The sequence below is a fragment of the Perca fluviatilis genome, chromosome 23 (genome assembly GCF_010015445.1).
Source record: "Perca fluviatilis chromosome 23, GENO_Pfluv_1.0, whole genome shotgun sequence".
Lineage (NCBI taxonomy): Eukaryota > Metazoa > Chordata > Actinopteri > Perciformes > Percidae > Perca > Perca fluviatilis.
In genome coordinates, this window is record NC_053134.1 from 24,259,458 (window position 1) to 24,286,313 (window position 26,856).

The window sequence follows — 26,856 nt, forward strand, 5'->3', positions numbered from 1 at the left end:
TCCATTTACTTGTCGTAACCTTTGTTGGTCATTTCCTTCGCGAGTTCCTGATAAATGATGGCGTTTCTTAGATTTTTGCTATCTAAAATAGCCGTTATATTTTCCTCGTAAATTAAATTCAAAGTCTCTTGTCTCCTCGTTCGTCCATCTCCATCTGTCTTTGTTGACGCCCATCATGTGTGCAAACAGAGCAGAAATACTGGGCGGAAATTAACTAAAACTTCTTCGTTTTGTGGCGGGTTGCAACCATAAAATGACCTAAAACTTAATCGCAATTCATTAATTTATTCGGCAAATAACGTTTCCATCAGCGTTTATCGCATAAGCCGTATATATCGATCAAGATAAAGTCCGATGAGACCGAACGTATTTCCTTTGAGTCGATATTCATGAAATTCAATCGAATTTTACTGTTTCCATAAGGCATTTCTCATTCGATATCACTTAATTCGGATAAAAACATGTGGATGCTTATGTGTCCAAGCAAGACTCTCCACCTACCTGGTTCTCGTTGTATGGCTTGCGGCGGTGCGAGGCACAAACGGCGAGGATGACGATCATGATCAGCAGAGCTCCGCAGGACGCCAGGATGGCTATCAGGGTTTTGCTATCTGTTGGTTTCTTTAAGTAGAGAATAAAAACAAGATCATTTTCACACTGGAGTGGAGTGGTGGCAGAAGTGCTCAGATCTTTTACTTAGTAGTAGTTTAATTTATAATAAAACATTTTATAATCTACAAGTGTTTTTGTGTGCAACAGTTTTAAATTTGCAAAGTAACTAAAGCTGTCAGATGAATGTAGTGGAATAAGTCCAATATTTCTCTCTGAAATGTAGCAGAGTAGAAGTCGAAAGTGGCATGAAAAGAAAAGACTCAAGTACTTACAAGTACCTCAACATTTGTACTGAAGTACAGTACTTGAGTAAATGTACTAAGTTACATTCCACCGCCGCTGTAGTGCCTGTTGGTGACCTGCTGCAGAATTTTCAACCACTAGTGTTTACGTCTACCATGTGAATTGGACCAAAGAAGGTGCCAGTACTCTAATTCAGCAGTTCCACGACATGATCATTGCATGTTTCTTGGATACATTTTAAATGAGCTACATTTTATAGGTATATCTTGTAGGGGTGACTCTAGTCTATGTCCTCGACCTTCCACTTCTGTGATTGCTCCGGTGCTGCAGGAAATTCTGCCGGATGCATGCCTTTGTGCGATGGCCGTTTCTTCCGCTCTCTTTAGTCAAGTTATTCACATTTACAGTTTGATCGTGATCTGTCGGGTGAGTCAAAGCTCCAGCACCACCAGTGTATGGTATATAAAATGTATATTATTTAAATATAAAAAAGTATATCCCGCTTTTAAAAAAGGAACTAAGTAACTTTTACTCTGAGCAAATTTTAAATGAGCTACTTTTTACTTGAGTAGATTTTTTATGCCGGTAATTTGACTTACTCAAAGTAATGATATTTTTACTTAAAGGTCCCATGGCATTAAAATGTCACTTTATGAAGTTTTTTAACATTAATATGAGTTCCCCCAGCCTGCCTATGGTCCCCCAGTGGCTAGAAATGGTGATAGGTGTAAACCGAGCCCTGGGTATCCTGCTCTGCCTTTGAGAAAATGAAAGCTCAGATGGGCCGATCTGGAATCTTCTCCTTATGAGATCATAAGGAGCAAGGTTACCCCCCCTTTCTCTGCTTTGCCCGCCCAGAGAATTTGGCCCACCCATGAGAGAGAGAGAGACATCATGGCTTTCAAATGAGCAAAGTGGCAGTTGGTCAAGGCCACACCCCCCACCCTCCACCTTGCCCCCCCTCTCTCCTCCTCAACAGCGACAGACACAGAAATGGCACATCCTAAGGAAAGCTCATTGTGGGACTGGCTCTAGTGGCTGTAATTCTGCACCAAGGCTGAATTTTTGGGAAAAAGATTGAGAAAAAATATTTTTTTTTAAAAAAAATTTTTTTTAAATTTTATAAAAATTTTTAATATTTTTTAAAAAAATATTTTTTAAATATTTTAAAAAAAACTATTATTTTTTTATAAATAAATATTTAATTTATATTAAAAAAAACAAAAAAATATATAAAAAAAAATTAAAAAAAAGGGAAAAAACTTCAGATACAGTATTAGGGGACCACTAAGGTTCTATATGGAAAAAGAGACTTCAGATACAGTTATTAGGGGACCACTAAGGTCTATATAAAAGAGACTTCAGATACAGTATTAGGGGACCACTAAGGTCTATATAAAAGAGACTTCAGATACAGTATTAGGGGACCACTAAGGTCTATATAAAAGAGACTTCAGATACAGTATTAGGGGACCACTAAGGTCTATATAAAAGAGACTTCAGATACAGTATTAGGGGACCACCAAGGTCTATATAAAAGCATCCAAAGAGCACCATGTCATGACCATAAGTAGAATATTTTTGTACTCTTTCCACCTCTGTCCTGGACTCAGTGCGGGGGGGGTGGGGGGGGGGTACTGGCCCATTTCCGGCACTGATACCATCCATATATTAACCCTTACCTTGGTGATTTCTTCATAATACTGGGCTGCAATGTTGGTTCTCACTGTGGGATGAATGTAAATGTATTTGTTAGCGGATAGAAAATTCTGTTGAACTTTCCTTGAACCTGACATATGTTGGTGTTTATAAAGGGAGGAAGGTGCTTTACCTTTGCCATTTATCTCCACATAGTCAAACTGTACTTTGCCGTTGTGGTGCTGCCATTTCAGGGTGCAGTTCCCATCGTGCAGATTCACCAGCAGCCGCTTGCACACCTCCGCCAGCTCTTTCTCCTCCTCTTTCTGAAGGTAAGAGGACACATCCGTAAACATCTCTGTAAGTTAACCAACCGCGTGTTTTGCTTTCCACGAATGACTGTGAGCTGATAGGCCACGGCCGAGCCTCTGCCGTGCTGTCAGAGTGTGGACGGGAAAGGTGAAAAGGTGACAGTTGATGTCATATCTTCCTGTGCTGGGGATGTGTGGAGTATTTCGGGTATATTATGGAACGGCACAGCTGCGTTAGGCAGCCAGAGAGAGAGAGAGAGAGAGAGAGGGTGACTATATACCAACGAGGTGTGGGAACGAAGGAAACTAGTGAAAGGCAGGAAGGGTTCCCACTAAGACATTTTTCCACCCAGGGACTGGAATCTTTTTAAAATTTATTTTTATAGCAAGCTTCACTTCTTCCTGTCCTGTTGCTGGATCCACCCAGAACCTCCTAGTGCTGGGAAGTTGTTGATTTTTTTTTTCTTTTTTTCTAGCCTATATCTCTATTTGAACTCTTCGAACTCTGCAACAGAAAACGGTCCGCCATTGCCTACATTGTTTCTATTGCTTATTGTGATGTCATTTCTCGCTGTATCGTCAAATGCATCATATCCCAAAAAATCAGTATAGGCTGAAAGGTTATGAAAGTCAATAAACCATGATCATTTAGAAAAGAATTGAAATTGTTGGCATAAATAAACAAAATTGATCTCCCACTATCTAGGGAGGTCCCGGGACATGTCTGTATGTATTGTGGGGAGGGAAGCAACAAATACATTGAAAACATTGTCCAAAAAAAAAGAAACAAAAAACGTTGAAAGAAGCGTCAAATACCTCGAAAAAAGAGGCAAAAATGTGAAATGGCAACAAATGTCGGACAAAGCGACAAAAACTTTGAACCATCCTGCAGGATGTTGCACATTTATTCTCCATCTTTACACTGAAATAACTCTGTGGAGTAAATGTCAGTGAAGAAAGGAGTGGGAAGGGCGTAGGCCCGCCTCCAGTGGACAGGACAATAGCAGAGGCGCGATGAGAGTCGGAGCAGAAACTGTGTTTATTATCACATGTATTGTTTGGGTGAATAGAAACAGTCTGATGTCTGTACCAGATTTAAAGATGCGAAACTCGAAATGTGGTAAAAAAATCTTACCTCGGGTCCGCTGTTTAGAGAATACTGTAGAAAAAAAAGTCAGAAAAGAAGTACGTCAGTCAGAAGCATTTCTGTAAAAAATCTTAACGTGAAGTGAACACAAGCAAACGCACCACCTCTGTCTAAATCCGTGTATCATTCCTTCAGTCAAAAAAAAGCAAAACATTACTTGTTTTCTCAATACTTCTTTCCAAAACCCAAATGGAAAAAAAACAACTAATAATGATGCGTTTTTCCAATTTCTGATTTTGTGCTCAAATGACAAATGGAAAAAAACGGATCGTTTTTTTTTTTTTTTTCTTCTTTTATTTTGAAAAATGAACAAATGAATGATGCACGGATTCATCTGCTCCACTTTGTGACAATATGTCTTACCAAAAAGGTCTTTGGCTGAGCTGCTGTGGTGCTGGTGGTGCTGGTGGTGCTGGTTGTAGTGGTGGTGGTGGTTTGCGGTGACGTGGTTCCAGTGTTGGTGGTCTTTGCTGCGGGAGATCCTGCCCGGGTCAGGGTTGGTTGGGTGCTGGTGGTCCCTGTGTTAACAGCTGGCTTTGTGGCCCCGGATGCAGTCTGCCCACTGCTTGTTCCCGTCACAGCTGTGTTATCGGCTCCTTCAACCCCAAACAATACGACAACAGTAAATATATTGTCCCTGATCCCTGATAGTGAAACACACCCCACTGAGCCATTCATTGAGTACGTTTAGACGCACCCTAGTCCTTATCGGCGACAGTTCATTTATGGGATAGTTCCGGTGCCGCCAGTAGTTCCTCCAGATGTCCCTCACTCTCCGCTTTCTTTAATTTAACTTTAAACACCGTGGTCGGATCGAGCAACATTAACCAGAACTTCTGAGCATTTTGTTACACCCTGACAATGGCAAGTTTTGAAGTAAATTTGGACGGTGCAACAAGGCAGGCCTGCTTGGTTCTTTCGGGGAATGATTGTAAAGATTTACCAAGAATATGTTTACGGTATTTACTCTCTAACTGGGACGTTTTGGGACCAATTGGTGGGGATTTGCTATTGAGAAAATACACACACGGCAATACGCTGTTAAGAACAAATTTCGTTTAACCATGTGTCCGGCTAAGTTAGATTGTTGACGTTAAGGAATGTAGCATTTTCGGCTAAAGAGTTGTGTGACATACCGGTATTATTTGGTTTTTAGACACATTCTTTGGACGTGTACAGCATACAGCACATTGGGAATATGCATCTCAGTCAGGGTTACCTCTACATCACACTTCTAAATTTAGTTTAAATAAGGATTAACGGGCGATTTGCATTTCAAAAATGTGCAAAATGTTTCCATGGAATTCTGGGTAATTAGAATTGCGTACTACTGTGTAGCAAGATCAACAGAAGAAATGTTTTAGCTAGCCTGAGAACCAAGTTTAAAGACAGAGACAAGCGATGGAATACAAGCTCAAAAGCAGGTTTCAAAAGTGTAAATTAAAAGAGGTTAATCAGTTTTCATTAATTTCATTAAAAGAGGTTGATCAGTTTTCATTAATTTCATTAATTAACAATTTCATTTACATTCAAGTCAACTGTTTTGGGTGAGTTATGGCCTTTAAAAGTTTGCAAATGAACCCTCAACCATTGCCTGCAGGTGTGTTGTTTTTATGTTGGTAAACAGCAGATTTCCAGGGGAACTAGTCTATACTTCTGGGATCGCTCCGCCAGATATCCCTCTTTTCAGCCGGATGTCCATTACCTTTCCTCTTTCTTTGTGTTGGTGTTCTAACCTCCGGTGGATTTGTGAGGACTATGGTTAACTGCTCCTCAGATCTCTGCAGGGTAAATCCAGACAGCTAGCTAGACTATCTGTCCAATCGGAGTTTTCTCTCGCACGACTAAAACTACTTTTGAACGTACACATGTTCCACCAAAACAAGTTCCTTCCCGAGGCTATTTTGCAAAGGCACCAGGGCTCTGTCCGGCACTCGCCCAAGACGATTGTGATTGGTTTAAAGAAATGCCAATAAACCAGAGCACGTTTTTCTCTCATCCCGGAATGCTGTGTGGATTAGACCCTCCTCCACAGCGCTGTGGAGGAGGGTCTGACAAAGCGAGACTACAGGGGAACTTACCTCCATTTCTCCCTTGGCTAGTGGGGATGGCGGTGTGAGTCATGGACTGTGGCCCAGTCGTAGGGGCATTTGTCAAAATCACAATCTTGGTTGTCCCCACGTTGACAGTCTGTGTGGCAGGCACTTCAGTCCCAGAGAATTTGGTGGTGCCAGGTGTCTGCAGCGCATCAGTGTTGGAGGATACTGCTGCATCTTTTCCAGCTGTTGCAGCTGTTGAAGCTAGGGGTGTGGTCTTTGTTTGGCTGAGGGTAGTAGTAGCAGCAGTAGTGGCACCATTACTCACTGTAGGGGGTGCACCAGAGATGGTAGTGGAATGTGCTGGTGGGCTGTTTGTGACAGTGGGTGCTTGTGATTGGGTGGAGATTTGCTTGTCTATAGCAGGCATCGTGGTGGTAGCAGGCGTGGAGACCGCAGGAATTTGTTTTGTTGTTGATGGCTGGGTAGGTATGGTTGTCTTAACAGAACCAATAGTTGATGGTGCTCCAGTTGGGCCACTACTAGTTAGCTTTGGCACAGTTGGCGTAGTCGGTGCCCCAGTCGTGATGGTAGGATTCTTGCTCACCGTAGTCGTATCATTTGAACAGGCGCTGTGGAATAGGAAGCCTAGGGAAGGAAAAACATGACTATTAGGTACAGCACGCTGCTAAATGGGTAGCATGTACATCAACCAGTGAGTGGCAAATATTCACCTGTAGCTGCAATAACTGATTTTGTGGCCACTTGGGGGCACCACAACAAGCTAAAAATGGACTGTAAACAATAATGGATGAAGATTCCAGGTCTGAAAAGTGAAGCCAATGCAGAAGCTCCTTAAAGCTGCATTCTATCTAATTTCCAGCAGGGGGCGACTCCACTGGTTGAAAAAATAAGAATAATAATTCTATAGAAGTCTATGGGAAAATGACCCTACTTCTCACTTGATTTATTACGTCAATAAACATTTTAATAATGAGCTTATGGTCTCAATCACTAGTTTTAAATCTTCTTCAATACAGCATGATGTTCATTTTGTAAATTATGATCCCATTTATTTTATGTTTTGCTGAAAACAGAATGGAAACTAAATGATCCATGAGACTGAACCATAAGTTAAGGTGCGCGTCCTAAAACGTAAACTATGAGCTGAAATGCTAAAAAAGAAACTTGGTGGAGCTACGGGGGAACTGTAGAATTGGGTGACAAGCATTCCCTTTCATATTTCACATTACCCGCTGACTGATGGGTGCAGCTTTAATTTAAAATTATGGCCTTTTTTTTAAATGGTCACCCGGAGCACTCTGAAGTCTGAGCTTATGTCGACCTCTGCTCCTGGATTTCCTGCGGCTCGGACAGCTGTAAGCTTCAGCCACATCTTCTTGTGTTTCTCTATTTATAGTGACCAGGACAGGATGCTGCACACAATAAACTTGGAAGTACCACACCCAGGGCTGAGGCCCCATTTGGAGTGCCCCGTGAACAATCCTCGCCTGACTCCCCAACCAGAAAACAATCCCACCACCCCCAACACCCTCGCTTTCTGACCTCCACCCACCCCAGTACATCCACACACAGTCACTGGATTTTCAACATACATGTGGGGTGACACATGAACTTCCAGGTAGCCTTTCTAAAGTGCACTTGCAGTATGTAATATTTCCTCAGAGGACCATAATGGGTTTAAACATATTTTTTTTTCAAGATTGTTGTTCCTAAAAGCTGACTGGAGATCTGAAAATATGACTACGTCTAGTTTCACACCGAGCCGCCACACTGCAACAGTAGTTTTAAAAAAACATCTTAAATATATTAAAAAATAATTCCCAATGGCCTGGTGGGGGGTAATGTAGGCCCGGCGGGCCACCAGGCCTGCAATACACTGGGGAAAACCCTGATATTTACTGTACTTTATCTTATTGGCCTGTTTTTCGTAAACCACACTGTTATTTTAGATTCTTGAATGTGTTTTTGCTTACCAACTGCCACTTTGCTCGTTTGAAAGCCATGAGGTCTCTCTCTCATGAGCGGGCCAAATTCTCTGGGTGGGCAAAGCAGAGAAAGGGGAGGTAACCTTGCTCCTTATGACCTCATAAGGAGAAGATTCCAGAGCAGGATACCCAGGGCTCGGTTTACACCTATCACCATCTCTAGCCACTGGGGGACCATAGGCAGGCTGGGGGAACGCATATTAATGTTAAAAAAACTGTGAAATGTTCATGCCATGGGACCTTTAACTAATTGGCAGCCAACGATAATGTAAATCAACTTATTGAGACTTAAAAAATTCACTTGAGATAACGACCTAAAGCCACCTACACATGATAAGCGATTTGCTCTCTGTGCACCGCTAGGTAGGGCGCAGAGCCAAGCGCAGAGAGCAAATCGCACCGCAGGTAAACGTCATCAAGGGTGGCAAGGAAGCTGTTTACCCCGTTGCTAGGTATTTCATTGGTTGGGCTTTCGAAAGGTCAGCGGCAACTAGGTCAAAGTTAAAATTATTTGAACTTTGAGCGCAGCACAAAGCGGCAAATCCAAGCGGTGCGCGACGCCAGGGTTAGCACAGCGCATAGTTGGGCGCCACCGCCATCCCCCGTAGGAAATCAATGGAACGGCTGGCTCAAAGCGGTTTTGCCGCCTATCATGTGTAGGCGGCTGTACAGTGAACATCCCATCTATCATTACATTATATTCATTGGAAATCTGTATTACTGTACCACACAACGATAAAGTAACATAATGGCATGACATTAACTGTGATGGATGCACAGTACAGTACATCTGCGGCCGCAGAATGTTTCGCAGAATGTTTCGCAGAATGTTTCGCAGAATGTTTCGCAGATTTAAAGCTAATTTAAAAAACTAAAAACAAACCTCAGGATGTCAACACATCTCCTTCCCGAGCATAAAAACTTTTTTTTACAAACCAGCATCAACGTTGCGGAAAAGTAGGAGGACGTGGCATTTTCTCCAAATATTCAACAATTCATGGACACCTACACAACCAAAACTTGAGGCAGCAAGAAGTAAGAAACATATTAGTATTATTCCACGTAATCTGACATGACTCCCTCTTCCGAAAAGCACCTACAGCAACGTTCGTATTCTAGGCTGAATACACTGTTGAGCATGTGAGGCTTTGCCGCTCACACTTTGCACAACATAAACAAACATTTCCCAGCAAACCATTCAGGATGTTCCCCTGAGCTGCAGCCATAATTCCCCCAGCGTGTGAATGCTGCATTAGGACGGTGTCGGTAATAAGCAGATAAGGTCAAGTGGAGGCTGGTAGAGCCGAGCCTGTCCTGTCTCTGTAGCGCACAGACACCTCATTTATCAGGCCCCCAGCCTGCTGCCAGAAACACTGTTACTAAGAGAGGAAGTCTGTCCACGTCCTGCGCTCAGAGGGCTCCTTTGATTGAGCTGAGTGTTGTGATGTACAGTACATGTGCTGCTCACTCTTCTGAGGCTTTTTGACAGCATATCAAATTTACTTTATGAGGGCTTTTCCCCTCAGAATACCCTAGAGCAGTGGTCTTCATATTAAACTGGGCCTACAATAACGTGTAGGGCGGCCTAAAGCCTTTATACATAGCTTTTTAGTCCATAGAATACTAAGCTATTAAAATAATAAATGTCGGCATGATTTTATAGATCATGTTTTAATGTTAAACGTACATGTGGGACAGGGAATCCTCAGGATGAACTGGATCTGTGGATGGCTACCTTAGTGACTACCTTACCTCAGTAAGCCTATTAGTGGGGATTTTCACAAATAGGATGCTTTACAGTATATATGCTAATTAAAATGTTGGATTCATGTTAGGACATTTTAGTTTTTCAGAAAATGTACAATGATTTGGAGCCCCCCGTGTGGATACGGGTGGATTTCCCCCCTCATGTATGATGACACTGGAAAGAGTTTCGACATCCCATCATATAAGGGGAAGTTAGTGAAGACTGACACAGTAAGTCATTGCAGTGACCGAATCGTTTCTTGCCAACCCCACCTATCTGCGAGCATTTGTTTTGGCGAGATGCCTTTTAAACCAATCAGCATTAGTCATGGTCTCATCCCGCCCTGCTTTCTCTCTCTCACTCTCCCTCCCCCATGTGTGGCGTCTTGTTTGGTGTGACCCCCGCTGACCCCAGCTGTCAATGACGCATCGGTTTCTTAGCTAATTTACCCAGGCTGTTTTTACCTCGCCCACTCGTTCCTCACAGCACAGCCTACAGGAAAACATGCATGCACGCACGCACACACACACACACACACACACACACACACACACACACACACACACACAGACTTGTTTCTGGTTTGTTTACATCTAGTCTCGCTTTGCCAGACCTCCCTCCACAGCGCTGCGGAGGAGGGTCTGGCTAGTCCACACAGCATTCCAGGATGGGAGAAAAACGTGCTCTGGTTTATTGGCATTTCTTTAAACCAATCACAATTGTCTGGGAAGGTCTGGCAAAGCGGGACTACTAATCACCTGACAAGCCTTTTATATACTTTGGTGTTTTGGGTGTTAAAGTATGGAATAATATGTTTTTAAATACGCAAGCATTTCCATTCTGTTCTAAGATGGTGCCATGGTAGTTTATTTAAAGGTTTTATGAATGGTGTGTATTATTTAATTATGAAAGCCTGTAAGTGCGCTTCATGCTGCTGGTGCCATAACCTCACGTGAGCCTGGTTTTTGCAATAATAAAGCAAATGATGTCCCCGTCTGAAATTGGGCCGGACTCTCCACTACATCCTCCCGGACCAACCTTAATTTAACGTCAATTACTTACTTACATTACAATATTTTTACTTTACTTAAATTCTTAATTACTTAAATTTACTTTACATTCATTCAGTACTTTTTGCACATTGTCTGTTGTTTGCCAGTTGTTTGTTTGTATGGTTGTTTAGTTGTTTTTATTGTGGAAAAACTGCTGCTGTAATAAGTGAATTTCCCCATTGTGGGATGAATAAAGTATTATCTAATCTAAAAACCAGACGACATCCCCTTTTTCAATCTCACCGCCATCTATCTTAAATCTTTAACCGACATGTTGTTGTGGCGTGGACCTCGCTAGTGAGTAGGGAGTTATTTCCTTTCCATCTATCCGTGCTTTGTGAGAAATCCTCTCCTGACCCTGAACGTTATAACCTCTCTGATCTGCTCACTGCCTCCATCCCCCATCCTCCATCCCCCATCCCAGTGTGTGGAGCCCACTCCTACTGTACCCTACCTGGACGTTAGAGTGTAGACCAGTGGTGGAAGACGTTTTCAGACCCTTTACTTAAGTAGAAGTACCAACACAACACTGTAAAAATGGATTGTTTCCACTTTCTAAAATGTGAGCATTTTTCTGCATAAATACTTTTACTTTCAATGCTTTAGGTACATTATCCTGATGATACTTACGTACTTTTACTTAGGACGCATTTTCGATGCAGGACTTTTGCTGGTAACGGAGTATTTTTACAGTGTGGGAAGGCAAGCCGGTTTTATTTGGATAGCACATGTCAGCAACAGGGCAATTCAAAGTGCTTAACATAAAACATTATAGAGCAGTTGAAAACAATAAAAAAATTATAAAAACGAGATTTTAGGACGCTAGTATGGGACAATGTGTAAGCCGTTGCTCTATACACGTAATCCACCCCGATCCGTGGCGTTCCCAGAACGGCCGGTCCCACCGGTCTTACTTTTTAATTCTCTTTATATGACAGTTCCAAGTTTCAACAATGTAACTGCAGTAACAATTAAAAATATAAAAACAGATACTTGTATTAGTACTTTTGCTTAAGTAAAGGATCTGAATACTTCTTTCACTACCGGTTACATTGTTGGGAAGTTTAATGTGTAATAAAACATCAGATTTGATAAACTCCATGTGTTTTGTGTGCAAAAATCTTAATTTGTAAAGTAACTAAAGCTGTAACAGATGAATGTAGTGGAGTAAAAAGTCTAATATTTCTCTCTGAAATGTAGCGGAGTAGAAGTAGAAAGTGGCATGAAAAGAAAAGACTCAAGTTAAAGTACAAGTACCTCAACATTTGTGCTTAAGTACAGTAACTTGAGTACTTAGTTACATTCCACCCCTGGTGTAGACACTGTTGTTCTGCTGTTGGTCTGTCTCATGGTGTGACCTGAGCCAGTGGACAGTGTGAGGGTCAGACAGCAGAGGGTGTGAGAACCGACCTGCTGTCCTTTCCCTGGCTCGTCTTTCTGACTTCTTGGCTCACCTCGGTGGCAGGAAACCCTTCTGTTGATTTGGGCCTGCATGCGCCTTGTAATTCGGTAATAAGCGTTGACTCCACCTCCACGGACATCACTTTGCTCAGCCTGCTTCCCTCTGGGCGGAGGTACAGATGTTGTCAGACACTTAGAATATTAATCTGAGCCTGCCAGTGGCAAAACGAGCACTTTTGTGAAGGTAAATACAAGCTGCACAATTGTCCTCTTAACTTACATTGTAAGTTTTACCGCTGCCGACTGCAGAGATCTCGCTTACTACTGGACCAACGTCAAAGATTGTTGTTCCCATCAGTCACAAAAACACACTGAAATAGGGTCCAGGTTTGAAAAAAAAACGGTAGTTACCCCTTTAAGTTCTGCCTTGTTTCTATTGTTCTCACTTGGGTTTAGGTGTACGCTATCATTCAGCGCCACAGGAAAGTTTGTCTGCAGCATTTGACCTAAAATGTATTATTAACATCCTGGAATGCTGTGTGGACTCGCCAGACCCTCCTCCGCAGCGCTGTGGAGGAAGGTCTGGCTACGCAAGACTATATCGCGGGCTACCCTGTGATTCCCGTCATCTAATTAGAAACAAGTTATCAATGAATCCTTGTACAGTCATAATGAAGTAACTTACATTTTTGCCAGTTGATTCTTCGATCAACTTCATTACTTCATGGCACAAATCAGCCTCCGTAGCCGCAGAGAGGAAAAGACCATTTGCCAAAAGTGTAACGTGTCGTCTGCACACAGTACCCTGATCTACGTCTGAAGCTGGTCCTATAGTGAGCCTGTGGAGCGTGACAGTGTTTAGCTTGTATTCACTGAGACTAAGTGGAGGTCCAGAGAAGGTCAGAGGGGGCTCTCTGTCTCCCGGGCCTCCCTACAGGGGGCGGAGGCGGCGGCGGGGGGGTCCCCACTGCTGCTCGTTGCAGTGTGAGAACCACCATGCGTACGCATTGACAGTGTGGCCGGAGGGTGGAGACTGGTTGAATCCTGACTGCCAGGTTTTAAATAAATGCCCCCCCAGGAACAAGGCCCCACACAGACTGCAACATGGAGAGGACCAGGATGAAGAGAAAAAGGGACAGAGGGGGACACTTTTATTGCTCTAGCCTGAGCAAATACTACTCATATTAGAGGAATTATTTGCCGTCATTCAACCAAAGTAGCATATAGCTGCACCGAAAAGATTTACATGCGCCGCCTGGGTAGTTCACCTGGTAGAGAGTGCGGCAACGTGTACAGCGGCCGCAGGTTCAATTCCGACCTGCTGCCCTCTGCCGCAAAACAACAGGAACACCTGAATCTCAACATGAGCGACACAATGGCATTCTCACGAACGTGTTCGCATGATAACGGACGAAAACTTATGCGCAACAATTAGTATGATATCCTACAAAGCTACAGTGACTGCTGGCTGGTCATGTGACATGGCGGTTAAGTTTAGCGGCCTTTACAGTTCAATTTAGCGGAGAAAACGTTACTGTGAGCCGGCAAGAGAGCACAGGGAAGTTACAGCCGTTTCAGCGGACATTGCGGTTGAGTTTAGCCGACAAAAGGTGACTGTCCTGTGGCGACGACCGTTCCATTTAGGCACCAAAACGACTCGACTAAGATTTGGAAAAAAAAGATTGTGGTTTGGATTAAAGTACCGGTCCCCTTAGATACTACTCCCGGGACACGCACACCCATTTCCTGGGTGAAAGCACTGTGTTTATACTTTTCATAGCTATACTATGTACAAATGGTTAATGAGAACAGCCAGTATGGTGACATTAAAGTATATATACACATACTTTATTGTATCTACTAAGGGGATTATTGTATTAGGATTGCATTATGTTGTCATACGGTTATGCTAATGGCACAGTTTGTGTGTGTGTGTGTGTGTGTGTGTGTGAGGACCAGCTATCCAGCCTAATTATCCTTCCAGCTTGCCAGGCACCCTGACTGTAACCCTGGATTGATGTGCGTCTGAGCATGAACATGCACTGCCCCCGCCAAACGGAGAGAGAGTAAATAAATAAATGTAGCTGTCGCTCCAAAGCACCGGCGGGACAAAGCAGCCCCGTTAGCTTGGTGACAGACGACACAAAAGCCCCTCTGGCCCCCACGTGCGGCCATGCAAGAATGGGCTACTGCCTCACCGCGGACCCCTGCTGCAGCCGGGGCCTTTTTAGGGCTTCAGCGTCCCTCCACCCCACCCACCCACCCCAGCCTTGTCCTATTGAGGGAGGTAATTCAGCTTTCTGGGGGTAGGGAAGGGAAGGGAAGGGAAGGGAAGGGAGGGGAAGGGAGGGGAAGGGTGGGGTCTTTGCTTTACATTGTGCGCTCCAGTGAAGGGAGGTGAGGAGCAGTGAATGTAGAAACACTCGGTGGGAATAAAAGAGAGACAAGTGAAAGGGAGGAGAGGAGGAACGGGGGAGGGGGGGGATGAGAGGAAAGAAAGTGAAGAGGGGTTCGAGACACCGTAAATCTAACGGCCACATGGAAATGACTGACCACACACACACACACACACACACACACACACACACACACACACACCTCATCGTCATCCACATACAAACTTATTTTCTAGCTATTTTCAGCGGTGCAACACACACACACACACACACACACACACACACACACACACACACACAAGCACATTATCAACAAACAACACACACTCCCTGTCCTTGGAGACCAGACTGGTATGTGTGTTTATAAGAGCTGCGGGGTGTGCTGATTGTAAAAGTTCAATGTTAGAGCTTCAAAAAAAAGCCGTCACAGTGCTGGACAAACTATAATACTGTCGTCCCCACCTCAGTTGCTTAGCAGTTTTCCCATTTGATAGGTCTGTGTGGGTCTCTTAATGTCATGTGTTTTGTATACGTGTTACATGTTTTATGTGTTCTATATGTGGTGTTGTGCTATGGAAAGATGTGTGGAAATGATTATCCCATAAAGACTCTATCTATAGCTATTTATTTAAACATCATGCAGAGACGAGCTGATCTGACATATCTTCTCTCTGTCTGGTAACCGATGATTCAATCATTTAGCGAGGTAAAAATAAGCTGGGATACAATCGCTTATGATACATGTAAATACAATCACACATGTAAATGGACCGCATTATACTTTTATTTCTGTTATGTTATTTTTTTTTTTTTGGAGTGCAACTGTCTACAATATGGCTAAATACCATAAAAGGTGAGTGGAAGAAGTGGTTTTTTTTTTGTACTTTTGGTGAACCAATCCCTTAAGAGAATTAAAAGAGGTTCAGTGTGTAGGCATGTTTCATTTTTACACACACGCGCGCGCACACACACACACACTTTGCTCTCCGCTAACGGAGCAGCAGCCGTTTTCTGTTTTCCTTAAACCTGAGAAGGGAGGGGAGTTCACACAAAGTGATGAGGCAGATGAAAAGAGTGCTGAGAAAGTAAAGGAGCGAAAGATGAAGAGAGGAGAGGAATGAGGAGGTTCTGGGGGGGACGAGAGGAGGAGGCGGCGAGTGAAGGTCCATGACGGTACCAGCCGCAGGCCTGATTAATGGACACCTGCGTGTGCAGCGTGGCATGCTGGGTAGAGGGGAGGGAGTGCGAGGTTACAGTAGAGGTGAAGGCGAGCATGCTCTGTATCTGCAGCATCAGACAGTGATGAAACGCTCGGCTTTACGGGGAGCAGAGGTTCCTCCCAGAAGGAAACTTCCACATGCCAGCCATGCCTGGCCTTTGAAAAACAAGACCCACTGCATCTGGACGGCGCACACTCGGTTCCTAAAAAGGTCTGCCTCGGACCTTCAAGAGTCCTCGAGCCAGGTCAGGAATGTGAGTTGCACATTTCATTTCCAACGGGTGTGAACAGAATCACGAGTGATGGGGGGAATTGCTTTGCAGGTGTTTAGTCTTTGCAAGGATTTCTCCCTCTGTGGCATCATATCCGCTCAAAATCATAAAGAGCCAACCACACATCATACATATTGCCGACATATTTTGCAAAACCATGCGGTGGATGAAGTATTCCGATCCTTTACTTAAGTAAAAGTACTAATACCACGCTGTAAAAATACTCTGTTACAAGTAAAAGTCCCGCATTGAAAGTGCTACTTAACCTTTGTGTTGTCTTCCTGTAGACCATTATCTTGTTGTCCTTCCGGGTCAAAATAGAATTTTCGGTGCTTTTTCCAACGTTTTTGTCGCTTTTTTCTATGCTTTTGACGCTATGTCTAACGTTTTTGTCACTTTTAGTCAGGATACTGTTTTAAAAACCATTTAAAATGTTTTTGAAATGCTATAAAATTGAATAAAACACCCATTCTATGTAAGTAATCATTCGTTTTACCTGCGAAGAATGTTGCGTGGGTTCCATACAACGTACGTGCATGCTTCCAAATTATTTTTGGGCAATATGGTTGAAAGGAACCCATATTTCTGATGTAAAAAACTTTGAAAATGGGTCAAATTTGACCGGAGGACAACACAAGGGTTAACTTAAAGTATGTAAGTATCATCAGGAAAATGGTGTTAAAAATAGAAGTAGTCGATGCATAAAAATCCTCCCATTGTAGTGTGTGTAAAGGATCCAAACTGTTGTGTGTTTAATGGTCTGATCATTTCAGCTGGACTTGTAGGCCGTTATATTGTTGGCTAGTTTAATTAATACTAAAACATTGTATGTTATATCGCAGTTGCTGCCCCAAGACTGTGGAACAAGCAGACATATAAAGTACTAGAGACCCATATTTGAATAAAAGTACAAGTGCTCTATCAAAAAAAGTGACTTGAGTAGAAGTAGAAGTGCTCTTTAAGCACCACACTTAAGTAGAAGTACTAAAGTATTCAACATGTTTTGTACTTAAGTATTGCAAGTAGTTTATTTTAAAATGTACTACTCAAGTACTGAAAGTAAAAGTACTGTAGTAGTATTGTGTTATGTAGTTATTAAAGAAAGCAGTCAAAAGTTTGAATATCATATTGTTTATATTATTTCAAATGTTTAGCCTACAGTCACAATTCCTAGCCATAGCAATTAACAAATATTAAATATTATTATATTATATTAAAAAAAGATCACACTGCAAGTAAAATGAACATCCTCTCCAGCACATTAACAATTAAAGCCCCAAAACGTATCACACATTAGCTAGTAACGTGTGATGTACAGGAAAGTTAGCAAGCTAGCAACATCCAGATAAACTAGCAGCTTCACATCACAGGGTCAAAGGGTTAACATTCAGGACTCACTGTAGACTCAAACAACTCAGGAATAGTTTAATATGCTGCAACAGTAGCTAAATAGAAAGACTACAAACTTACATTGTCTCTGACTTCTGAACGGGCAACCGTAAAGAAAAGAAAACGTACGTAACTAACGTAGCCGCAACTACACACACTGTAACCTCCACAGTCTCGGTAGCGTGAGGAATTCACAACAGTAACGAGTAACGATGCAGCACATACAAAATGTATCGGAGTAAAAGTATTAAACTCATCGAAAATATGTACTCAAGTAAAAGTGGAAGTAGGAGAAAAAAATAATACTGCAGTAGAGTACAGATACAGCCTTTTAGTACTTAAGTAGAGTAGTGAAGTAGTTCTACTTCGTTACTATACAGCTCTGGGAACAGGTTACCCCCTGACATTTACACTATTACAGATGTAGCTCTTTTTTAGATCCAAACTCAACACTTATTCATTTAGAATGGCTTTTAATACATAGTAGTGGTGTGACAACTTCCCTCTCCTCCTCCTGTTACTATGTAACTTTTTCAGATTTCTTTTCTATGCATTAACTGTATGTCTGGTAACCATAACATCTTTTTTTTGTTAAAGAAATGTTTAAAACCTTAAACTAGATAACAACTGAGTCAACTCCATCTGCTGATTAAAAACTGTGAACGCTCCAGGGTCTGGAATGCACCAGCCTGACTAAATGATCACGATGTTGCATTCAAACACGCTTCAAAACAGTTGGGGGGGGGGGGGAGTTAGAAATCTCAAAATGTGAATGGACATTTTCATCTGAGGAACGTGCATAAAAATACAAATACCAAGCCTCCATCATACTTTCTTCCAATTATAAAAGAAGAAAGTCTTCTAGGTATACAATGTATACTCACATGCGAATAAGCTAATATCACGTTTCTAAACTACTTCATTTCATTAGTTAAATGAATGTCCATTGGACTTGGAGCGATTCAAGAATCGTCTTGGAGCGATTCCACTGTCACAGACTAATTTCAAATGTCTGAATGAGATCCTGAGAGTCTTGCTAGAGTCAGGGCGCTCCGTGGTCTCAATCGTTTGGTGTAAGGTGGTCATAAAACTCAGTCCCAGTCAGTCTTTGTCCCGTCTTGACGTTCGTTGACAAAATGAAACGTGTTTGATATGATCCTAAGTTTAAAGTCTTGGAAGTGAACTTAAATCACATGAACATTGTCAACAACCAATGGGTGCGCTCCCTCCAGCACCAAACAGGAAGCAGCAAACGGCTAGAGCCAGTGCTGTTTATTGTTGCTGTAGCGCCGTGCTAAGCTAAACGCTAAAGAGGGAAAGTTGCCAATTTTCAACCCTTCTGAAGCGCGTCATCCAACTGGAGTTTTACCGGCGGATAAACACAGACCTCCGGGTACTGGAGACATTCATCTGCATGTACAGCAGGACAGAAAATCAGCTAACTTTCCCTTAACGTTACCAGCTAATGCTAGCGGCAGCTAGCTAGCTTCGTTAAATCTTTTAAAACAAATCTAGTTGTAGTCTTGCAATGTGTGACCCTGCAATATCCCCAGTCTTTACACATTTTGACAGTCTTAAAGATGTGAGATGGTGTCAGACTGTAGCCTTATAGAAGTCTGTTCAGTGTCTTCTAGTGTATGGTAGGCATTGGTCGTATAGGTGCATAAACTGTTGTCGCCGTACAATGGTCGTCTTTTGTCGGCTTAACTCAACTGCAACGGCCTCCGATACGAAAGGGATCTCACAGTGCTCTGTAGCTGGATCGTGTAATCTTTTCTCGGCTAAATTGAACTGTAAAGACCGCTAAACTTAATACCGGTCACGTGATCGGTTGCCGTGGGACAGGCCCGGCGGTCGGCATCATTTCATAAAAATCATAAAAATGTGTGTACATTTGTTTTCGTACGATATCATATGAACCAATTCATGAAAATGGGTTTAGCTAGAACCATATTCTCCAAACGGTGTAAAGATTATGGTTATCCGGGGTCAGTAGCTGGAAACAGCCCTGTTCCGTTGTATGTTGTATGTCCTTTGCTCTGGAATATTCTATCTGCCCACATCTATTCTGCCTGTTTCTTCGCCAGCCTGACTGAGTGGGAGAGGGTGGCTCAAGGCCGTCTCCTGTCGCCACGCCCTCCTTGGGAACTGGGATGTTGATAATGTTTATTTTTCCCCTCCCATCTATTGTTCTCTGTTCTCTCCCATGTACAGCCGGCCAGCGCAGACACCAGACGAGTGTTGCCAAGCAGGCAGCATCTCCCCGGGCCGCTGGTGTGCGGGACGAGCCAGGAACAGCGACCGCCTGTTATCTGGTAGGAAACGGAGTCATGAACCGGCAAAATGCACACGGAAGATGGTCTGCGTAGGGGTTAGGAAGTCCTGGAGAGGACTGATAACTGATGATGCTGCCTCCTTCATAAAGCCCAGGATCCAAATGATTTATTTAACCTTTGACTGCACTTTTTAAATTCTTGGATTCGAGCATTGGCTTTATTTCTAACCTTTCAGACGCTAGTAGCCGCAGTTAGCAGGAACATCGTGGGTAGACGAAGTGAAATGGCATGTTCCAAAGTAGCCGATGCAAAGAGAGGCTGACTGAGAACTGTATGTTTATGTGTAGTCAGAAGAAGAAATACATGCTCATTCTGCCTGCAGGAAGCACAAGACCAATTTGCTTAAGTTGCAGTGAACCAATAGCCATCGCAAAGACACCGAACGTGCCCATTTTGAACAATTTTCGTCCCCGAGACATAAAGGTTGAGAACATATCCACACAAACACAACAAATGTGTCGATTCCCCCCCCCCCCTTTAATACAGAATTTTCCAAACGTTCTGCTCAACTAACAGGTTGAAATTTTGGGGAAATATGCTGCCACTTTTCCACATTGACAGGAGGTTATGTGCAGGACCTTTTTTTTTTCTTGGCAGGGGCGCAGTAACTTCCTGAAGTCTTGTCATCACCGGGACAACCAGCTGAGACTTCAGGAAGTAACTGCACCCCGCCAAGAAAGAGTCCGGTATATAAAGCCCTGTCTAGGACAACTTGGATACCACATTCAAAGAAGGTGTAATCCTGAATCATTTCAGGGGTTTAAGGCTGCTCAGACAAAATGTATTCACATTTTTTTAAAGCTGCTCGTTCACTATATAGTGTATGGTGAAAATGCTTTATGGGGAGGTGTGTGCATCACTTTATGATCCTGAAAGTCGCAATACACTGTGTCCACTTCACAGACATTGCCTCATTGAGTATCGATCTTCTCATCTGTGTGAAAAAAACGAACACAAATTAAAGTGCAAATGGGGCTCTTATGGAGACTGGGAAACTTTCCTTGACCAACGCTGCATTCTGACATCATTGCAGTTCAATGGTGACCATGTTTTTCTATCATACATCACCTTATGCAAAAAATCCCCTTACTTAACATAAGCGAACAGCAGATTGTTCTGAAGTTCTGGCTTTCCAAAAGCTATCAAGTACGGCAATTTCAACTACAAGTGCTCATTTTTTTTAGAAAGGTCTGAAAGAGTACAGAAAGGCTACTCAATTGCAATCTCAAAGTTACTTTACAACTAAAGCAATGCAAACAACGGCGTGCGTGTCTTTGCTGTCAGCCCTACTTGTGATAACCGTTAAACACACAGACGCAGATGCACGTTCACACGCGCACACACACAAAACACAACGTGTCAGGCTTTTATTTTGTAGAAAGAAGTGCTGACGGCTTTCAGATTGAGTTTTTTGGGGGGGCTGTGTCACATGTTGTTCTTCACACGCTGGAAAAATAAAAGCCTCCCGTCTGAGTCCACCTACTGACGTGCGTGGTGAGAGCAGCAGGTGCATAATTAAAGAAAAACACTTTCCTCGCCTCTCAGCAATGGGGAGGGAGGTCAGGGGTGCGCTTCATTATTCAGGCTCCTTCTGTCCACAGCCGCGGCTATTGGAGGAGTGTGTGTGTGTGTGTGTGGGTGTGTGTGGGAGGGGGGAATTGGGGAGCCCTTTCTGCTGGGATGGTGGGAGGTGGAGGGGCAGATGTAATTACCATCTTCACACAGATTTTATACAGTCCTCCCAAGCAGGTCAACCAAGAGCTGCAACAAAACGATTATTTCCACTGTCGATTAATCTGTGGATTGTTTTCTTGATTAATCGATTAGTTGTATGGCTTCTAAAATGTCCTCAAATGTCTGGTTTTGTCCACAGCTCAAAAGATATTCAGTTTACTGTCACAGAGGAGTGAAGAAACTAGAACATATTCACATTTAACAAGCTGGAATCAGAGAATTTTGAGCCTTAAACCAATGAATTGAATATTAAAATAGTTGGCAGTTAATTTAACCCTTGTGTTGTCCTCGGGTCAAATGCGTGTGTGAATTTTCTTTTTTTTTTATATCAGAAATATGTTTTTTTTTTATTTTTAAGCAAATTACCCCAAAATAACATGGATGCATGGATGATCTTTTGCAGGTAATAAAATGATAACTTTCATTGAATTTGGGGTGTTTTCTTCAATTTTATAGCATTTGAAAAAACAGCCTCCTGACTAAACTTTGACATAAACCAGTCTGTGATCGACCCAACATCCTCTGATCTTAACTATTAGTCAAAGTAATTAATAATTTCTGCTTATTTTAAACTAAAAAATTAGGTTTATGTCATAAACATTAGGTCTATTGACCATGAATTTATAAAAGAGTTGAAAAAAGTGACAAAAAAAGTTATTAAAAAAAGAGTCCATGGTGGACAGGAAGACAACACAAGGGTTAATAGTTGACAATGGGGCTGAAGGATTTGGGGGGGGGGGGTGGAATTGTAATTACCCTGCCATATATTGCGATTACGATTTGCAAATAGCTACATATTGCGCCTTCTACGATCATGTTAAATAAAGTAATACAAAATAAATGAAAGCTCCACTGTAAATAGGACATTTCTGTTCACAATCTTTGACATGTGTAACATCATTCCAGCATTTATCTTATGAAAAAACTTGTAAATATGATCCTAAAAAGGAATCAAAAATGTTAAACCAAATGTTACTCCGAACATTCAACTAAATATTGCACATTTGATTAATCGCGGTCTTCACCACTGGCTAATTGGCATTCTTTCAAATCGCTATTTCGATTTGAAGACGTCAAATTGCTCAGCCCTAGTTGACAACGTAGTCATTCATCTGTGCAGCTCTTAACAGCAACACAGAGAAAGAAAAGAAAAAAAAGCTAGGGGAGCTGTTCAATGCTGAGGATTTCACTCTCCTCAGTTCACGCACAAATGAAAGGCACACACAAGCAAGAAGGAGACAAAAAGGCCCGGCCCTGGCAGCAACCCTGGCTCCAGCACGTTTCGGCTTTGGCTCGCTCTCAGGCAGCATTCACTGACGCTTTCTGTCTTCTCCTCGCTTCTTAGAGCCGGACTGGGTCCACTAATTGAGTAGTCGGACTTTTCTGCATTTAACATCCCTCTCGTTTCCCCCTATATGTAGTTTTACCTTCAAAACAAATGCTTAAAATGATATTCAAAGTTTAGATGCAACTGCTGTACACAAACTATTTGTATCTATGGTATATGACATACCTACAGTACATGTAATAAAAAAATTGGGAAGTCAACTATATAATATACAGTATCTCACAAAAGTGAGCCCCACATCATCACATACCCTTCACTATACCTAGAGATTGGCATGGTTTTATGTCGGTTAGCCTAATAGCTGGTTTGATTTGCATTGAGAGAGGATTTTATGGAAAGTATCCCATGCCAATCTCTAGGTATGGTGAAGGGTATGTGATGATGTGGGAGGGCTATTTTAATTCCAAAGGCCAAGGGAACTTTATCAGGATGCATAGTATCCTGGATCCATGAAATAACTGAAATAAATAATAAAATAAACATCTGCCTGCCTCTATGGGAATTTAACATAGGGGTGGACTGACTTTAGTTGCCAGTGGTTTAGACATTAATGGCTGTGTGCTGAGTTATTTTGAGGGGACAGCACATTTACACTGTTATACAAGCTGGACACTTAATACTTTACATTGTAGCAAAGTGTCATTTCTTCAGTGTTGTTGCATTAAAAGATATAATGAAATATTTACTAAAATGTGAGGGGTGTACTCACTTTTGTGAGATACTGTATATATATTATATAGTTGACTTCCCAATTTTTTTAATTATATTATAGGCCTATGCGTGCACTGTATGTTCATAGACTCATACATATTGTAGTCTACATTGTACAGTAAAGGATACTTGCATAACTTTTCTTTAGGCAAAATACGTTACTTTTGAGGTAGCTGTCCTTTACTTACTGCACGTATTTCATGGCTAAAGTTACTAGATACTGATCAGCTGGGCCACACGGAATCTACCGGCGCAGGATTCCCCAGAATTTTCCGCCGAATTTGAAAGAAATTACAAAAACAGATAAAAAATAATACTCAGAAGGTAGTTCTACCACATCTCCATCCCTAAACAGAAAAAAAAAACAGTCTGCTTAAAAAACTGTGTCTGTGATTCATTCTGGATCACGGCTAAAAAAAGAGAAGCCAGCCGGGGAAGAGAAGCCAGTCAAAAAAAGAAAGAAAAATATATTTCTATTACAAAAAAACAACTTGTCTCCAGCAGGGCTCTATACTGTAAGTCTAAGAACTCTTTGGAGGGTACAGTCTGAGTAGAACAAATCTCTCAGGCCAACTGTTCGGGTCACAAGCAGACAGCCACCTATACCCCCAAAAGAACCGGGAACCACACAACAGCTCAGACTGGCATCAGACTGGCATCAGACTGGCATCAGACTGGCATCCACCTGCCTCAGCTACAACGGGATGCTCACACACTCATGCAACAAGTCCAACAAAATCATAAAATCACACAGTGGGGGGCATTCAAAGACATAATGGCAGTGGTGGAAAGTAGGCTACATGCTGGCTACTCAAGTACCGTACGCCTATTTAAGTAGTACACAGTACTTGTACTTTCCCTTAAATTGGACGCACCTCCATACTTCTACCTCCACTACATTTATTTAATAGCTTTGCACATTCAAATATAGGCTATAGAATACAATGCATTCATCAGCATAAACATGTAGGCCTATAATTAAAATATAATGTGATGTTTAAGTATACCTTGCTGTATTCTTTTTTTCAATAATACATAAGTAACGTTAACAAACAAGTATAACATACGGGGGGAAAAAAAAGGTTTAGTGCCTCACCGGAGAATAATAATTTCACCAGAATGCAGGAAATCAAGTTTTTGATGCTCGATATTTTATTTGGCGGGCTCGACCCCCCCGTTCCAATGCGTCCCCATCAATGTTAAAGCTAAACCTGCGTCCTTGCCTCCCCCCCTCCCTCCACGGAACCGCCACAGGTGTCTACGAACTTTAAAATCAATGGAACTACTCACTGAGTGAAAGCAGCAGCCACGCCATCCTCCCGGTCGCTCTCATCCTGTCTACCCGGTGGGTGTATGCTTCACGCGGCGCCGCGCGCGACAATCCGTCCCTCGGTGCACCGGAGCCGGGGTGGTGATAGAGCCGAGTGTGGCCGCTAACTGACGCCGTCCTGTCACGCCTTTCTCCCTCAATTTGGATCTCGAGTAAATGATCTCGCCCCAACGTATTGTGAACTTTTTTTTTCTTCTTCTTCTTCTCTCTCTCTCTCTCTCTCTCGCTCCCTCTCTCTCTTCTTGTCTTGAAACTCAAAGCCAAGAATGCTTTTGTTTGCCTCTTCTGCTGCTGCTTCTTTCTTTGGATTTGGGGGATCTGATCGGTGCGCGCTGTGCTCCGTCTTTTTTTTTTTTTTTTTCACTTTTTTTTTTCTCTCTCTCTCTCTCTCTGTCCGCTCTTTCTGTTTTCTCTCTTTTTTTTTCTCTCTCTCTTTTCTCTGTTTTTTTCTCTCGTCTATCTCTACCTCTCTCTCTCTGCTCCTCTTTCTCTACCTCTCTCTCTCTACCTCTCTGTCTCTCTCTCTACCTCTTTCTCTCTCTACCTCTGTCTCTCTACCTCTCTCTCTCTACCTCTCTGTCTCTCTCTCTCTACCTCTCTCTACCTCTCTGTCTCTACCTCTCTCTACCGCTCTCTCTCTACCTATCTCTACTGCTCTCTCTATCTCTCTCTCTCTCTCTACCTCTCTCTCTCTCTCAAATTCAAAGAGGCTTTATTAGCATGACCATGTTGACACGCAGTATTGTTAAAGCACATAGTACAACAGGGACATATTCACATTAGCATACATTTTTACAGTAGGATGCAGACAATAAAACATTATGGTAACATTTTTTTTTTTTGGTGTTACCATAATTCCATTCAGTGTAATTCCAGGGGCTTTATTGGCATGGAAGTTTCAATACCAATGTTGCCAAAACATCAGCCAAAACACAATAATACATCATATATCGTTATATGTACATCAACACGTATGGCAAATATAAATCTCTCTCTCTCTCTCTGCCTCCCACAGTGGCTTGATGTTGTATTATGGTCGGTCAAAAGCAGGGGTGTAGCCGTCATTTTCAGAAGTGTGTGTGTGGGGGGGGGGGGGCAGAATGTTCAGGAGGAGGATCCTCTCTCGTTTGTCTCACCAATTTGCAGATTCTGTCTACTTATGGCCTACTTATTTTATTAATAACGGATGGAAACACTGACATTTCCATAAACCGTAAACCGTTCAACACTGTTTTACTGCTGCATCCTGCCCAATGGAAGACCTGCTAACACAGGGGGGTCGGGGGGGAGGGGGCTACAAGTCCAGCTTAATGATTAGCCGAATAAACAATTTGTGTTTGGATCGTTTCCAGTTTTCTAAAACGTCAGGATTTTTCTGCATCGAGCGCTTTTGCATTTTTCCTGCTGATAATTATATACTTTTACTTAAGTAACATTAGTAATGCAGGGCTTTTACTTGTTACAGTGTACTTTTTTTTGACAGTGTGGTATCAGTACTTTGACTTTAAGTTAAAAGGATCCAAATACTTCTTCCACTGCTGCTGCTCTCCCTTATCATGAGGAACCAGGGCCAGAGCCAGTCCCACAGCTCTGGACTCACCGCTGCCGGGACATTTTGAATAACAAAGGAAGCAGTTACACAATGTGTGTGTGTGTGTGTGTCCCCCCCCGCCCCCCCCCTGGTTTTGATTCATTCCTAAAAATGGTACGTGACCCAAGGACGCGGGGTGAAGTCACATCGGCACTGGTGTCGTTTGATCACGGGAAAGGAGTGTTTAGATCCACGGAGTCAGCGGGTCTTCACGTCAGCTTGTCCATTCTTACACACACACGCACACACACGCACACACACACACACACACACACACACACACACACACACACACACACACACACACACACACACACACACACACACACACACA

At 42.6% G+C, this 26,856-nt stretch overlaps 1 protein-coding gene across 1 annotated transcript in view; it reads right to left on the reverse strand.

Annotated features, from left to right (window-relative positions):
* podxl (podocalyxin-like) overlaps positions 1-25,252 on the reverse strand; it is a 27,927-nt gene extending 2,675 nt beyond the window's left edge. The window contains exons 1-7 of the mRNA XM_039791667.1: positions 24,892-25,252; positions 6,033-6,635; positions 4,315-4,547; positions 3,940-3,963; positions 2,687-2,819; positions 2,538-2,581; positions 502-621 (exon numbers count right to left, since the gene is read on the reverse strand). Coding sequence (XP_039647601.1) covers positions 502-621; positions 2,538-2,581; positions 2,687-2,819; positions 3,940-3,963; positions 4,315-4,547; positions 6,033-6,635; positions 24,892-24,934 — 1,200 coding nt within the window. The 5' untranslated portion in view covers positions 24,935-25,252. The remainder of the gene's footprint in view (positions 1-501; positions 622-2,537; positions 2,582-2,686; positions 2,820-3,939; positions 3,964-4,314; positions 4,548-6,032; positions 6,636-24,891) is intronic.
* Positions 25,253-26,856: the final 1,604 nt, after the last annotated feature.